General features: G+C 54.5%; 1 protein-coding gene across 1 annotated transcript in view; it reads right to left on the minus strand.

Annotated features, from left to right (window-relative positions):
- Positions 1-14,742, minus strand: part of LOC133276734 (uncharacterized) — a 49,229-nt gene extending 34,487 nt beyond the window's left edge. Inside the window, exons 1-2 of the mRNA XM_061467872.1 lie at positions 14,145-14,742; positions 13,762-14,034 (exon numbers count right to left, since the gene is read on the minus strand). Coding sequence (XP_061323856.1) covers positions 13,762-14,034; positions 14,145-14,742 — 871 coding nt within the window. The remainder of the gene's footprint in view (positions 1-13,761; positions 14,035-14,144) is intronic.
- Between the last annotated feature and the right edge of the window lie 1,649 nt (positions 14,743-16,391).

Genomic DNA, 16,391 nt, shown 5'->3' on the forward strand with positions numbered 1-16,391 from the left:
AATTAAATATAGAGGTCCGTGAATTACACAAACATGCTCTAACCAACATACAGGCAGAGACGAGCAGTGGGGGGGGAAACGAGTTATTATTTATTGGCCCAAGAAAGCAGCCACAACAAGTGCAGGCTGCAGCATGACATCCTCAGCACAGCTGCCTTGGGCCTGGCGCTGGCAGCAGGGCGCTACTCCTCCACACGTGGGGTGAGGCATGAGCAAGTGAAAGCCTTGCGCAGAGCCCTCAGCACTCTCCTGAAGCGGGAGAGTCGTCGCCGTGGGGCCGCTCCTTGGTCTGGAAGAGTGGCAATGCCTGTGGAGGAAGAAGAGCTGTAGGCAAGGGACTTCCTTTGGCAACCCGTTCCAGTGCCTCACCACCCTTACAGTAAAGAACTTCTCCTTAACAGCATCCTCATTGGCCTCCTTCAGATACTGGAAGGTCTGCTAGGAGGTCTCCACGCAGCCTTCGGCCCATGGAGGGGAGGCTGGGACACACCCGAACTCACGCAAACACTGCTGCCGGTCTGGCCTGGCTGCCACCCAACTCGGGCAAGTACCTGGCTGGTTCTCGCTGTCCTGAACTACAGCAGGCGACGTTGACGGTGACTCCACATCCAAGCTTTGTGCCACGTCTGGCTCTTTCACCTGCTGCTGCCTTGTTCCCTGGATGACAGTCACAGCCTTGCCCAGGTGTTTCCTCACAAAGCGTCTGAGCCTACCCTGCAGGGTAGCAAGAGCACAGGCAGGGGATGGGGGCAATGTCAGTGGGATGACACAGGCAGCACCAGAAATAGCCCTGTCACAAAACCTGGGAGCTGCCGTCCAAGGCCTTGGGATCCCCGGTGCTAACCACACGCGCCTCACTCACCTGGCGCCGAGAGTCCCGACACAAGGGAGAAGCTGCTGCATCTCCACTATCATCTGCTCCTGGAGGAATGTGGGATGTTCCAGGCTCTGTTGCAGGGATCTCAGTCAAGAAAGCAGCCACTTCATCCTCAGGCACTGTTGGGGAGGCAGCGGCTGCACTGGCCTCTCCCTGAGGCTCCGAAGCCACAGCAGACTCAACGTGCTCAGGTGCTGCAGGCGTCAGTGCTGCCATTGACACACCCAGGATTTGGGTCATGTCCTGATACTCCACCAGCTGCTGGCTGGCTCCCTGGACAACGGCCAGGCTCATGATCAGGACCTCTTCAGTGACGGTCCTTGCCATTTCTTCTACAACCACCTCACAGGCATCAGGGCTGAGCAGGGCAGGTACCTGCCTCTGTGCCTGTGGTGCTGCCTCCTGCTCGACGCAGGCAGGAGAAACTGGTGCCGGTTCCACCTCCTCCTGTGCCACTGGAGTGAGACGTGCGCGGTGCTCCTCTTCCTCCGCAGATGCAGCTAATGTAGAAGCTGTCGACTCAGTGGCTGTGGGTCCGGCTGGGATAGGAGACGTGTTCTGCAGGTCTCCACCTGCCTCCCCTGTCACTTCAATGTCCATGCTGCTGGGGAAGTCAGACCCCTCCTGGATATCGGCCTGGGGGTCCTGGAAGAGCTCTGGGACCGAGGGGTTGACCCAGAGGTTGCGTATGATGATCTCTTCCACTTGGGACAGCACTTTATCAATGTCCTCTACCCACTCTTTCTCCTCTTTGTCCACTGCCGCATCCAGCATTTGGGTCATGCCCTGAGGTTCCAGCAGCTGCTGGCTGGTTTCCTGATCCACTGCCACAGCCTGGACCAGAGGCTCCCTTGTGCTGAGCAGGGCTGCTCCCTGTGGAACCAACTCACAGGCATCTGGGCTGAGCAGGACAGATGCCTGACTCTCTGCCTCTGGTGCTGCCTCCGGTGCTGCCTCCTCATCACCATTGTGAGAAGAATCTGTTTCCTCTGCCTCCTCCTCGATCATATTCCAGAACTGGGAGCTTGCACCGACACTGGGTGTGACACGCACTTTTGCATCTCTTACTATGATGCTGTCGGAGGCAGGTGCATTGCACTGTGCTTCTGCTGCCAGAGCTTGACTGTCAAAGCCACAAGAGGCTGCGGTCTCTGCCTCCTCCTCAACAGCATCTCTGAAATGGACCTTCCTGAGGATGCTCTTGGGTGTGACCTTCATATCCATGTTGCTTTCTTTGTGGCTGTGCGGGGCAGGTGCCCGGCCCTGTGCTCGTCCTGCTGCAGCCTGCCTGCCGATGGCGGGAGAGGCTGGTGCCTCTATCACCTCGACACCAGCTCTGAAAGGAAGCTTCTTGACGCACCTGGATGGGAAATTCAGATCTGCGTCATTTTCTGCTGAGCTGTTCATGGCAGGTGCCTGGCGCTGGGCTTGTGCTGCAGCAGCCTGCCTGCTAAAGCCACGAGATGCTGGTGCTGGTGCCATGGGAACGAGAGGTGCCTGGTACTCCTCTTCCTCAGGAGCTCTGGCCAAGCGGCTCCTCCTGGCGTGTTGCAAAGCCTCGATGTTGCTGCGCAGGGCGGGCAGAGGCTTTGCAAGAACCTTCTTGTGCAGCCCCAGCAACTTGTCATTGAGGCTGCCCTCTCGCCCCGTCTTCCTGCTCTGGGAAGCAGCAGTGCTCGCACGGGTGTTAGGATCAGGAGCAGGCTGAGTGGCGGTGGCTTTGCTGCCGTTAGGTGCCCTGACAGTGTATCTTCTTGTCATTGCAGCCCTGCTGTATGCTGGGTCCTGGCATGCCACTGCCTGCTGGTAGGGTCCCCGGCTCTCAGCGCTGTTGTTGCGCAGGACCGCGCTCACATTTCTTGTGCCCTGCGCTGTGGCACAGGCTGTGGGCCTGTGTGGGGCAGGCTGCCAGCTCCGTGGCCTCGCAACAGTGCTGCCATGTGCGGGGATGTGGTGCTGCTGGGCAGCGGTTGTGCAAAGCTGCTTTTGGCTGTTGCTTGTCCTGCCGATGGCCATGTCAGTGAATCTGGCTGCAGGGGCAGAGGGTGCCCATGTCGGGCGAGGCAGCCTGCTGGCTTCTCTCACTGGCCGAGGTGGCGGCCGAGGTGTCCTTTCCACCACCACTGGCCGAGGAAGTGTCTGCTCCTCTGTCCTCATGCTGCGGGGCAGCACCGCTCTGCACCTCACGCTGCCCACCTGCAAGAGAAGTCGAGGAGAGAGGCTCTGTGATAGTGTCTCTTGCGCCCGTATCCCAGCTGTTGGGAGCTCATGCAGTTGGGCTCCCCTGCCAGCCCCACGGCAAGGCTCAGGCCCACAGGTGGCTGCTGCCTGCTCCCAGAGCTGGCTGGGGAAAGGGCTGGCCACCCGCCGGCCATGGCCCCAGCCCACAGCAGCCCCGGCATGCCCGTGGTTGGGAAGGTGTTTGGCCCTGTCTCCCTCGGGGTCCCTACCTGTTCCTGCTGGGTCTCGATGGGCTGATACCTTCGTTGGTAGGGCGGCTGTGGTACCGTGATCCCACGCCGCCCTTCCTCAGGCTGTGGCCTGTGGCCCACCTGCGGGCAGGAGGAGGAGGAAGAGGTGTGTGATGGAGGCGGCTGCCTTGGCACAGCAGCCCCCGCAGTGCCGGCAAGCCCGGCCCCGGCCCCGAGGCAGCTCCATGTGGCCCCGTCCCACCACCGGCCTCTCACTCCTGCCCCAGCCCTCACCTGGCGCCTCCTTTGCACTCCTGGCCTGCCCTCGGCAGGCTGGGAGCGGGCGTTCGATCCCTTGTCCACTGGCATCTTCTGTGTCCTCGGATGCAGACTTGCTGTGGATTCACAGGGCAACTGCCACCTCTAGGGTGCGCCAGGGCCTTAAATACCCCACATAAGAGTCGTAACAATGCCCCCGTGGTTTCCACGGAGACGCCGATGCCCTCACCAGTTCCAAAGGGTCCCAGCTCCTCATGGGCAACTCCACAGCAACCACTGAAGCTTTGTGACAGCGGCAGCATCGTGCCCATGGCCACTGGGCAGTCAGGGATGCACTTTTCTCCTCCCTGTTTTTTTCCTTGACAAGAAGAAAAGGGAACGGAGAAAAGAAAGACCGGTAAAAGAAGGAAAAAAACAACAAAAATAATGAAATCATTCTTGTGAGACCTCACCTGGAGTACTGTGTGCAGTTCTGGTTTACTCAACATAAAAAGAACATGAAACCAACACCCCCAAGTCCTTCTCCGCAGGGCTGCTCTGAATCTCTTCTCTGCCCAACCTGTAGCTGTGCCTGGGATTGGTCTGACCCAGCTGTAGGACCTTGCACTTGGCATGCTTAAACTTCATGAGGTTGGCATCAGCCCACCTCACAAGCATGTCGAGGTCCCTCTGCATGGCATTCCTTCCCTCCAGCCTCCATTTTTAACACCTACCCACACACCAAGGATCTTTGCTTTGAGGCTTTTTCTCATGTTAGAAACCATCCCTCCCTCACCTCGTGTTTCCTGAGGAGTACCTGTCAAATTTACCACTACTAGCTACTTGGTTTCAACAAATGCCATCCATAGCTGTACAGCAATGGAACAGTTTGTTAAGTAGCCTGTGCTCCCTTTTCTGGCATCCTTGGTTTTGTCTTACCTAAAAGGGATCTACTTGCTGCCTGAATTAAGACTGAACAGCAGAGGTCCAACCTACTTTGATGTTAAATACAACCTGACACACACGAAACCTGATCTACATAAACATCTGAAGAAAATCTTTCTTATCATGCTTCTAATTTAGCCCCAGACAAAAAGACACCCTTCTACCTCATCACTTCTTGGCCTATGTTTTCACTTCGTCTCAGCCATTCCCACTTTAGCTGGGCAAACACAAGTGTCTCTTTCATTGCACAGGGCTGTGATGGCCACAGATCAAGCAGCAGCTCTCACTTGGCACTCATGGAAAAAGTATTAAATGCTTCAGTGATATGTATCTCACTCCAGTTAGCAGCAAGTCAGAGGGAAGAACATAATACTAAAGCATAAACACCCCATTCTGGATCTCCTTAAAAAGCTACCTCCCAAATCTGTCAGGAAGAGGTACAAAACTTCTTTCACACTGAAAGCTATCAGAAATTAGAATCACAGCATCACAGAATGGCTTGGCTTTGAAAGGACCTTAAGCTCATCCAGTTCCAACCCCTTGCCAAAGGCAGGGACACCTCACACTAGACATGTCTCTCAAGGCTCTGTGCAACCTGGCCTTGAACACTGCCAAGGATGGAACATTCACCACTTCTCTGGCCTCATCACCCTCACAGTAAAGAACTTCTTCCTTATATTAGCCTTGGGAATATTCATTCTGGCTGGGAAGAAATGATAACACTTACCTGGTTCAGCAAGTAAAGGATTTTGGTAAGGATGTGCAGACATCTTCGTGGATTTATAGGGGTCTCGTTAAAGATACGAGCCTACAGACACAGCATAAAGAGAGTATTACAGTGTAACTCAACAATCATCATTTCTCTTTCATCATAAAAAGTAAAGCCGTTTGTTTTCAACCAAGTAGCTTTTCATTCTAAAAATGTGTCCCAGAGAACATATTCTTGGTGAGAACATCCTAAGAAAGCTAGATTAAACTTTGGATTTAGCCCAGTGTAAATTCCTTCTCTGATCTCTTTTGCAGAGTGTAAGAACTCAGAAGAGTTTTTATTCATTAATTTTTGTTCACTATAAACTGGCACCTCAGGTGTTTAGAGATTTGACTGAGGAATGTTGAACATGGAACTGTGTTGGAACTACAGAGTGCTTGGGACCTTTCTCATATCCATGTGTTGGAAGGGCGGGAGGGGTGGTTGATGTAAATGTGTTATTTGCTTTCCAAGAATTAAAGTGTCAGTGCTCTTTGGATATTTGCTTTACAATAGCAAATAGATCAGAGGAAGTTGGGTTTAAAGCTTTTAAGTGATAACTGTGAGGCTTCTGCATTCAGATGTTTCACTTCTATCATGATTAACGTGGATTTTTGGTTTTAGTCTTATCTTACAAGATAGAGATATGTTTATTCTCCTGATTTGTTTGATAACTGACAGTAAGGCTATTCCCCAGTTATCAAACACAATTTAACTTGTGTGCTTTGTACACCACTGCTTTATCTTTGTATAGAAGTGGGGAAGAGGGTGTTCTATTTAAAAGCTTGCTCAAAATTTAAAGTTGAATATTTGAACTTTTATTTAACTTCAAAACTTGTAGGAAGTGTTTATTTATGCTTGCCATTGGAACAGGCTGCCCAGGGAGGTTGTGGAGTCTCCATCTTTGGAGACATTCAAAACCCGCCTGGACACATTCCTGTGTAACATTATGTAGGTGTTCCCGCTCCGGAAGCGGGACTGGACGAGATGATCTTTTGAGGTCTCTTCCAATCTCTAGCATACTGTGTGTAAACTAGAACTAATTGCAACAGATAGGTAGCCGCTTAGATTGAAGTCAGTTGTTTTACGTTAATTAAATATAGAGGTCCGTGAATTACACAAACATGCTCTAACCAACATACAGGCAGAGACGAGCAGTGGGGGGGGAAACGAGTTATTATTTATTGGCCCAAGAAAGCAGCCACAACAAGTGCAGGCTGCAGCATGACATCCTCAGCACAGCTGCCTTGGGCCTGGCGCTGGCAGCAGGGCGCTACTCCTCCACACGTGGGGTGAGGCATGAGCAAGTGAAAGCCTTGCGCAGAGCCCTCAGCACTCTCCTGAAGCGGGAGAGTCGTCGCCGTGGGGCCGCTCCTTGGTCTGGAAGAGTGGCAATGCCTGTGGAGGAAGAAGAGCTGTAGGCAAGGGACTTCCTTTGGCAACCCGTTCCAGTGCCTCACCACCCTTACAGTAAAGAACTTCTCCTTAACAGCATCCTCATTGGCCTCCTTCAGATACTGGAAGGTCTGCTAGGAGGTCTCCACGCAGCCTTCGGCCCATGGAGGGGAGGCTGGGACACACCCGAACTCACGCAAACACTGCTGCCGGTCTGGCCTGGCTGCCACCCAACTCGGGCAAGTACCTGGCTGGTTCTCGCTGTCCTGAACTACAGCAGGCGACGTTGACGGTGACTCCACATCCAAGCTTTGTGCCACGTCTGGCTCTTTCACCTGCTGCTGCCTTGTTCCCTGGATGACAGTCACAGCCTTGCCCAGGTGTTTCCTCACAAAGCGTCTGAGCCTACCCTGCAGGGTAGCAAGAGCACAGGCAGGGGATGGGGGCAATGTCAGTGGGATGACACAGGCAGCACCAGAAATAGCCCTGTCACAAAACCTGGGAGCTGCCGTCCAAGGCCTTGGGATCCCCGGTGCTAACCACACGCGCCTCACTCACCTGGCGCCGAGAGTCCCGACACAAGGGAGAAGCTGCTGCATCTCCACTATCATCTGCTCCTGGAGGAATGTGGGATGTTCCAGGCTCTGTTGCAGGGATCTCAGTCAAGAAAGCAGCCACTTCATCCTCAGGCACTGTTGGGGAGGCAGCGGCTGCACTGGCCTCTCCCTGAGGCTCCGAAGCCACAGCAGACTCAACGTGCTCAGGTGCTGCAGGCGTCAGTGCTGCCATTGACACACCCAGGATTTGGGTCATGTCCTGATACTCCACCAGCTGCTGGCTGGCTCCCTGGACAACGGCCAGGCTCATGATCAGGACCTCTTCAGTGACGGTCCTTGCCATTTCTTCTACAACCACCTCACAGGCATCAGGGCTGAGCAGGGCAGGTACCTGCCTCTGTGCCTGTGGTGCTGCCTCCTGCTCGACGCAGGCAGGAGAAACTGGTGCCGGTTCCACCTCCTCCTGTGCCACTGGAGTGAGACGTGCGCGGTGCTCCTCTTCCTCCGCAGATGCAGCTAATGTAGAAGCTGTCGACTCAGTGGCTGTGGGTCCGGCTGGGATAGGAGACGTGTTCTGCAGGTCTCCACCTGCCTCCCCTGTCACTTCAATGTCCATGCTGCTGGGGAAGTCAGACCCCTCCTGGATATCGGCCTGGGGGTCCTGGAAGAGCTCTGGGACCGAGGGGTTGACCCAGAGGTTGCGTATGATGATCTCTTCCACTTGGGACAGCACTTTATCAATGTCCTCTACCCACTCTTTCTCCTCTTTGTCCACTGCCGCATCCAGCATTTGGGTCATGCCCTGAGGTTCCAGCAGCTGCTGGCTGGTTTCCTGATCCACTGCCACAGCCTGGACCAGAGGCTCCCTTGTGCTGAGCAGGGCTGCTCCCTGTGGAACCAACTCACAGGCATCTGGGCTGAGCAGGACAGATGCCTGACTCTCTGCCTCTGGTGCTGCCTCCGGTGCTGCCTCCTCATCACCATTGTGAGAAGAATCTGTTTCCTCTGCCTCCTCCTCGATCATATTCCAGAACTGGGAGCTTGCACCGACACTGGGTGTGACACGCACTTTTGCATCTCTTACTATGATGCTGTCGGAGGCAGGTGCATTGCACTGTGCTTCTGCTGCCAGAGCTTGACTGTCAAAGCCACAAGAGGCTGCGGTCTCTGCCTCCTCCTCAACAGCATCTCTGAAATGGACCTTCCTGAGGATGCTCTTGGGTGTGACCTTCATATCCATGTTGCTTTCTTTGTGGCTGTGCGGGGCAGGTGCCCGGCCCTGTGCTCGTCCTGCTGCAGCCTGCCTGCCGATGGCGGGAGAGGCTGGTGCCTCTATCACCTCGACACCAGCTCTGAAAGGAAGCTTCTTGACGCACCTGGATGGGAAATTCAGATCTGCGTCATTTTCTGCTGAGCTGTTCATGGCAGGTGCCTGGCGCTGGGCTTGTGCTGCAGCAGCCTGCCTGCTAAAGCCACGAGATGCTGGTGCTGGTGCCATGGGAACGAGAGGTGCCTGGTACTCCTCTTCCTCAGGAGCTCTGGCCAAGCGGCTCCTCCTGGCGTGTTGCAAAGCCTCGATGTTGCTGCGCAGGGCGGGCAGAGGCTTTGCAAGAACCTTCTTGTGCAGCCCCAGCAACTTGTCATTGAGGCTGCCCTCTCGCCCCGTCTTCCTGCTCTGGGAAGCAGCAGTGCTCGCACGGGTGTTAGGATCAGGAGCAGGCTGAGTGGCGGTGGCTTTGCTGCCGTTAGGTGCCCTGACAGTGTATCTTCTTGTCATTGCAGCCCTGCTGTATGCTGGGTCCTGGCATGCCACTGCCTGCTGGTAGGGTCCCCGGCTCTCAGCGCTGTTGTTGCGCAGGACCGCGCTCACATTTCTTGTGCCCTGCGCTGTGGCACAGGCTGTGGGCCTGTGTGGGGCAGGCTGCCAGCTCCGTGGCCTCGCAACAGTGCTGCCATGTGCGGGGATGTGGTGCTGCTGGGCAGCGGTTGTGCAAAGCTGCTTTTGGCTGTTGCTTGTCCTGCCGATGGCCATGTCAGTGAATCTGGCTGCAGGGGCAGAGGGTGCCCATGTCGGGCGAGGCAGCCTGCTGGCTTCTCTCACTGGCCGAGGTGGCGGCCGAGGTGTCCTTTCCACCACCACTGGCCGAGGAAGTGTCTGCTCCTCTGTCCTCATGCTGCGGGGCAGCACCGCTCTGCACCTCACGCTGCCCACCTGCAAGAGAAGTCGAGGAGAGAGGCTCTGTGATAGTGTCTCTTGCGCCTGTATCCCAGCTGTTGGGAGCTCATGCAGTTGGGCTCCCCTGCCAGCCCCACGGCAAGGCTCAGGCCCACAGGTGGCTGCTGCCTGCTCCCAGAGCTGGCTGGGGAAAGGGCTGGCCACCCGCCGGCCATGGCCCCAGCCCACAGCAGCCCCGGCATGCCCGTGGTTGGGAAGGTGTTTGGCCCTGTCTCCCTCGGGGTCCCTACCTGTTCCTGCTGGGTCTCGATGGGCTGATACCTTCGTTGGTAGGGCAGCTGTGGTACCGTGATCCCACGCCGCCCTTCCTCAGGCTGTGGCCTGTGGCCCACCTGCGGGCAGGAGGAGGAGGAAGAGGTGTGTGATGGAGGCGGCTGCCTTGGCACAGCAGCCCCCGCAGTGCCGGCAAGCCCGGCCCCGGCCCCGAGGCAGCTCCATGTGGCCCCGTCCCACCACCGGCCTCTCACTCCTGCCCCAGCCCTCACCTGGCGCCTCCTTTGCACTCCTGGCCTGCCCTCGGCAGGCTGGGAGCGGGCGTTCGATCCCTTGTCCACTGGCATCTTCTGTGTCCTCGGATGCAGACTTGCTGTGGATTCACAGGGCAACTGCCACCTCTAGGGTGCGCCAGGGCCTTAAATACCCCACATAAGAGTCGTAACAATGCCCCCGTGGTTTCCACGGAGACGCCGATGCCCTCACCAGTTCCAAAGGGTCCCAGCTCCTCATGGGCAACTCCACAGCAACCACTGAAGCTTTGTGACAGCGGCAGCATCGTGCCCATGGCCACTGGGCAGTCAGGGATGCACTTTTCTCCTCCCTGTTTTTTTCCTTGACAAGAAGAAAAGGGAACGGAGAAAAGAAAGACCGGTAAAAGAAGGAAAAAAACAACAAAAATAATGAAATCATTCTTGTGAGACCTCACCTGGAGTACTGTGTGCAGTTCTGGTTTACTCAACATAAAAAGAACATGAAACCAACACCCCCAAGTCCTTCTCCGCAGGGCTGCTCTGAATCTCTTCTCTGCCCAACCTGTAGCTGTGCCTGGGATTGGTCTGACCCAGCTGTAGGACCTTGCACTTGGCATGCTTAAACTTCATGAGGTTGGCATCAGCCCACCTCACAAGCATGTCGAGGTCCCTCTGCATGGCATTCCTTCCCTCCAGCCTCCATTTTTAACACCTACCCACACACCAAGGATCTTTGCTTTGAGGCTTTTTCTCATGTTAGAAACCATCCCTCCCTCACCTCGTGTTTCCTGAGGAGTACCTGTCAAATTTACCACTACTAGCTACTTGGTTTCAACAAATGCCATCCATAGCTGTACAGCAATGGAACAGTTTGTTAAGTAGCCTGTGCTCCCTTTTCTGGCATCCTTGGTTTTGTCTTACCTAAAAGGGATCTACTTGCTGCCTGAATTAAGACTGAACAGCAGAGGTCCAACCTACTTTGATGTTAAATACAACCTGACACACACGAAACCTGATCTACATAAACATCTGAAGAAAATCTTTCTTATCATGCTTCTAATTTAGCCCCAGACAAAAAGACACCCTTCTACCTCATCACTTCTTGGCCTATGTTTTCACTTCGTCTCAGCCATTCCCACTTTAGCTGGGCAAACACAAGTGTCTCTTTCATTGCACAGGGCTGTGATGGCCACAGATCAAGCAGCAGCTCTCACTTGGCACTCACGGAAAAAGTATTAAAAGCTTCAGTGATATGTATCTCACTCCAGTTAGCAGCAAGTCAGAGGGAAGAACATAATACTAAAGCATAAACACCCCATTCTGGATCTCCTTAAAAAGCTACCTCCCAAATCTGTCAGGAAGAGGTACAAAACTTCTTTCACACTGAAAGCTATCAGAAATTAGAATCACAGCATCACAGAATGGCTTGGCTTTGAAAGGACCTTAAGCTCATCCAGTTCCAACCCCTTGCCAAAGGCAGGGACACCTCACACTAGACATGTCTCTCAAGGCTCTGTGCAACCTGGCCTTGAACACTGCCAAGGATGGAACATTCACCACTTCTCTGGCCTCATCACCCTCACAGTAAAGAACTTCTTCCTTATATTAGCCTTGGGAATATTCATTCTGGCTGGGAAGAAATGATAGCACTTACCTGGTTCAGCAAGTAAAGGATTTTGGTAAGGATGTGCAGACATCTTCGTGGATTTATAGGGGTCTCGTTAAAGATACGAGCCTACAGACACAGCATAAAGAGAGTATTACAGTGTAACTCAACAATCATCATTTCTCTTTCATCATAAAAAGTAAAGCCGTTTGTTTTCAACCAAGTAGCTTTTCATTCTAAAAATGTGTCCCAGAGAACATATTCTTGGTGAGAACATCCTAAGAAAGCTAGATTAAACTTTGGATTTAGCCCAGTGTAAATTCCTTCTCTGATCTCTTTTGCAGAGTGTAAGAACTCAGAAGAGTTTTTATTCATTAATTTTTGTTCACTATAAACTGGCACCTCAGGTGTTTAGAGATTTGACTGAGGAATGTTGAACATGGAACTGTGTTGGAACTACAGAGTGCTTGGGACCTTTCTCATATCCATGTGTTGGAAGGGCGGGAGGGGTGGTTGATGTAAATGTGTTATTTGCTTTCCAAGAGTTAAAGTGTCAGTGCTCTTTGGATATTTGCTTTACAATAGCAAATAGATCAGAGGAAGTTGGGTTTAAAGCTTTTAAGTGATAACTGTGAGGCTTCTGCATTCAGATGTTTCACTTCTATCATGATTAACGTGGATTTTTGGTTTTAGTCTTATCTTACAAGATAGAGATATGTTTATTCTCCTGATTTGTTTGATAACTGACAGTAAGGCTATTCCCCAGTTATCAAACACAATTTAACTTGTGTGCTTTGTACACCACTGCTTTATCTTTGTATAGAAGTGGGGAAGAGGGTGTTCTATTTAAAAGCTTGCTCAAAATTTAAAGTTGAATATTTGAACTTTTATTTAACTTCAAAACTTGTAGGAAGTGTTTGTTTATGCTTGCCATTGGAACAGGCTGCCCAGGGAGGTTGTGGAGTCTCCATCTTTGGAGACATTCAAAACCCGCCTGGACACATTCCTGTGTAACATTATGTAGGTGTTCCCGCTCCGGAAGCGGGACTGGACGAGATGATCTTTTGAGGTCTCTTCCAATCTCTAGCATACTGTGTGTAAACTAGAACTAATTGCAACAGATAGGTAGCCGCTTAGATTGAAGTCAGTTGTTTTACGTTAATTAAATATAGAGGTCCGTGAATTACACAAACATGCTCTAACCAACATACAGGCAGAGACGAGCAGTGGGGGGGGAAACGAGTTATTATTTATTGGCCCAAGAAAGCAGCCACAACAAGTGCAGGCTGCAGCATGACATCCTCAGCACAGCTGCCTTGGGCCTGGCGCTGGCAGCAGGGCGCTACTCCTCCACACGTGGGGTGAGGCATGAGCAAGTGAAAGCCTTGCGCAGAGCCCTCAGCACTCTCCTGAAGCGGGAGAGTCGTCGCCGTGGGGCCGCTCCTTGGTCTGGAAGAGTGGCAATGCCTGTGGAGGAAGAAGAGCTGTAGGCAAGGGACTTCCTTTGGCAACCCGTTCCAGTGCCTCACCACCCTTACAGTAAAGAACTTCTCCTTAACAGCATCCTCATTGGCCTCCTTCAGATACTGGAAGGTCTGCTAGGAGGTCTCCACGCAGCCTTCGGCCCATGGAGGGGAGGCTGGGACACACCCGAACTCACGCAAACACTGCTGCCGGTCTGGCCTGGGTGCCACCCAACTCGGGCAAGTACCTGGCTGGTTCTCGCTGTCCTGAACTACAGCAGGCGACGTTGACGGTGACTCCACATCCAAGCTTTGTGCCACGTCTGGCTCTTTCACCTGCTGCTGCCTTGTTCCCTGGATGACAGTCACAGCCTTGCCCAGGTGTTTCCTCACAAAGCGTCTGAGCCTACCCTGCAGGGTAGCAAGAGCACAGGCAGGGGATGGGGGCAATGTCAGTGGGATGACACAGGCAGCACCAGAAATAGCCCTGTCACAAAACCTGGGAGCTGCCGTCCAAGGCCTTGGGATCCCCGGTGCCAACCACACGCGCCTCACTCACCTGGCGCCGAGAGTCCCGACACAAGGGAGAAGCTGCTGCATCTCCACTATCATCTGCTCCTGGAGGAATGTGGGATGTTCCAGGCTCTGTTGCAGGGATCTCAGTCAAGAAAGCAGCCACTTCATCCTCAGGCACTGTTGGGGAGGCAGCGGCTGCACTGGCCTCTCCCTGAGGCTCCGAAGCCACAGCAGACTCAACGTGCTCAGGTGCTGCAGGCGTCAGTGCTGCCATTGACACACTCAGGATTTGGGTCATGTCCTGATACTCCACCAGCTGTTGGCTGGTTCCCTCTCCTGTTGCGTCCATGCCCATGCTGGTGGGGCAGCTGGATCCCTCCTGGGGATCTGCATGGGTGTCCTGGAAGTGGTCTGGGACTGAGAGGTTGACCCAGAGGTTGCGTATGGTGATCTCTTCCACTTCAGAAAGCTCTTTGTCCATGGCCTCTTCCCATTCCTCTTCTTCCTTTCCGTCCAACTCCTCATCGTCAGCTTCCTCGCCCAAGGTCCCTGGCGCTTCCTGTAAACACACAACAGGGATGCAGAAAATGAGTTGAGGGAGCTGTGGCTGGCCACAGGCAGAGGAAGGCTCATCCCGCTGTCCTGTCCCATCCTGTCCTTGGCACTCACCTGCCTGTGACTGGGCATCCGTCCCCGCCGCAAGGCGAAACGAGGCCTCTGGCCCTCCTGCTGCTGGAGCTCCCTTTCCACAGAGCTGCCCAGCAGCCAAGGCAGGCTGGCTCTCCTTTGCATGTCGAGCCTGTGACTGGTGTGGGCCATGCTGCTCCTCTCCGGCTCCTCCAGAGGCTCTGGCATAGGGAGCAGCAGGAATCTCTCTGCCACAGGTAGCCCATGCGAGACTCCTGCTTGAATCTCCACAGTATCTCCGGTGCCAGCCATATGTGCCTCGCTCACCGGGTGCCCAGATTCACGATCAAAGGCAGAAGCTCCTGCTTCTCCTTCGTTGGCTGCTTCTGGGGCAGAGTGGCATGCTCCAGCCTCTGGCACAGGCATCTCAGGCCATGAAGCTGCCACTTCCTCTCTCTGTGTTTCTGGCAAGACAATGGCTGTTTCAGCCTCTCCTTGATGGTCTCCACACACAGGAGACTCAGTGTCCCCAGTCCACACAGATGCCATTAGTGCCATTGCCTCATCTGAGTTTTGGGACATGTCCCGATGTTCCGCCAGCTGCTGGCTGGCTCCCTGGACAACGGCCAGGCTCATGATCAGGACCTCTTCAGAGATGGTCCTGGCCGTTTCTTCTACAACCACCTCACAGGCATCAGGGCTGAGCAGGGCAGGTACCTGCCTCTGTGCCTGTGGTGCTGCCTCCTGCTCGACGCAGGCAGGAGAAACTGGTGCCGGTTCCACCTCCTCCTGTGCCACTGGAGTGAGACGTGCGCGGTGCTCCTCTTCCTCCGCAGATGCAGCTAATGTAGAAGCTGTCGACTCAGTGGCTGTGGGTCCGGCTGGGATAGGAGACGTGTTCTGCAGGTCTCCACCTGCCTCCCCTGTCACTTCAATGTCCATGCTGCTGGGGAAGTCAGACCCCTCCTGGATATCGGCCTGGGGGTCCTGGAAGAGCTCTGGGACCGAGGGGTTGACCCAGAGGTTGCGTATGATGATCTCTTCCACTTGGGACAGCACTTTATCAATGTCCTCTACCCACTCTTTCTCCTCTTTGTCCACTGCCGCATCCAGCATTTGGGTCATGCCCTGAGGTTCCAGCAGCTGCTGGCTGGTTTCCTGATCCACTGCCACAGCCTGGACCAGAGGCTCCCTTGTGCTGAGCAGGGCTGCTCCCTGTGGAACCAACTCACAGGCATCTGGGCTGAGCAGGACAGATGCCTGACTCTCTGCCTCTGGTGCTGCCTCCGGTGCTGCCTCCTCATCACCATTGTGAGAAGAATCTGTTTCCTCTGCCTCCTCCTCGATCATATTCCAGAACTGGGAGCTTGCACCGACACTGGGTGTGACACGCACTTTTGCATCTCTTACTATGATGCTGTCGGAGGCAGGTGCATTGCACTGTGCTTCTGCTGCCAGAGCTTGACTGTCAAAGCCACAAGAGGCTGCGGTCTCTGCCTCCTCCTCAACAGCATCTCTGAAATGGACCTTCCTGAGGATGCTCTTGGGTGTGACCTTCATATCCATGTTGCTTTCTTTGTGGCTGTGCGGGGCAGGTGCCCGGCCCTGTGCTCGTCCTGCTGCAGCCTGCCTGCCGATGGCGGGAGAGGCTGGTGCCTCTATCACCTCGACACCAGCTCTGAAAGGAAGCTTCTTGACGCACCTGGATGGGAAATTCAGATCTGCGTCATTTTCTGCTGAGCTGTTCATGGCAGGTGCCTGGCGCTGGGCTTGTGCTGCAGCAGCCTGCCTGCTAAAGCCACGAGATGCTGGTGCTGGTGCCATGGGAACGAGAGGTGCCTGGTACTCCTCTTCCTCAGGAGCTCTGGCCAAGCGGCTCCTCCTGGCGTGTTGCAAAGCCTCGATGTTGCTGCGCAGGGCGGGCAGAGGCTTTGCAAGAACCTTCTTGTGCAGCCCCAGCAACTTGTCATTGAGGCTGCCCTCTCGCCCCGTCTTCCTGCTCTGGGAAGCAGCAGTGCTCGCACGGGTGTTAGGATCAGGAGCAGGCTGAGTGGCGGTGGCTTTGCTGCCGTTAGGTGCCCTGACAGTGTATCTTCTTGTCATTGCAGCCCTGCTGTATGCTGGGTCCTGGCATGCCACTGCCTGCTGGTAGGGTCCCCGGCTCTCAGCGCTGTTGTTGCGCAGGACCGCGCTCACATTTCTTGTGCCCTGCGCTGTGGCACAGGCTGTGGGCCTGTGTGGGGCAGGCTGCCAGCTCCGTGGCCTCGCAACAGTGCTGCCATGTG

Source organism: Pezoporus flaviventris, unplaced genomic scaffold, assembly GCF_033815535.1.
Source record: "Pezoporus flaviventris isolate CSIRO_AGI_PZ_B2104156 unplaced genomic scaffold, CSIRO_AGI_Pfla_v1 ptg000046l, whole genome shotgun sequence".
In the NCBI taxonomy this organism is placed as follows: Eukaryota; Metazoa; Chordata; class Aves; order Psittaciformes; family Psittacidae; genus Pezoporus; species Pezoporus flaviventris.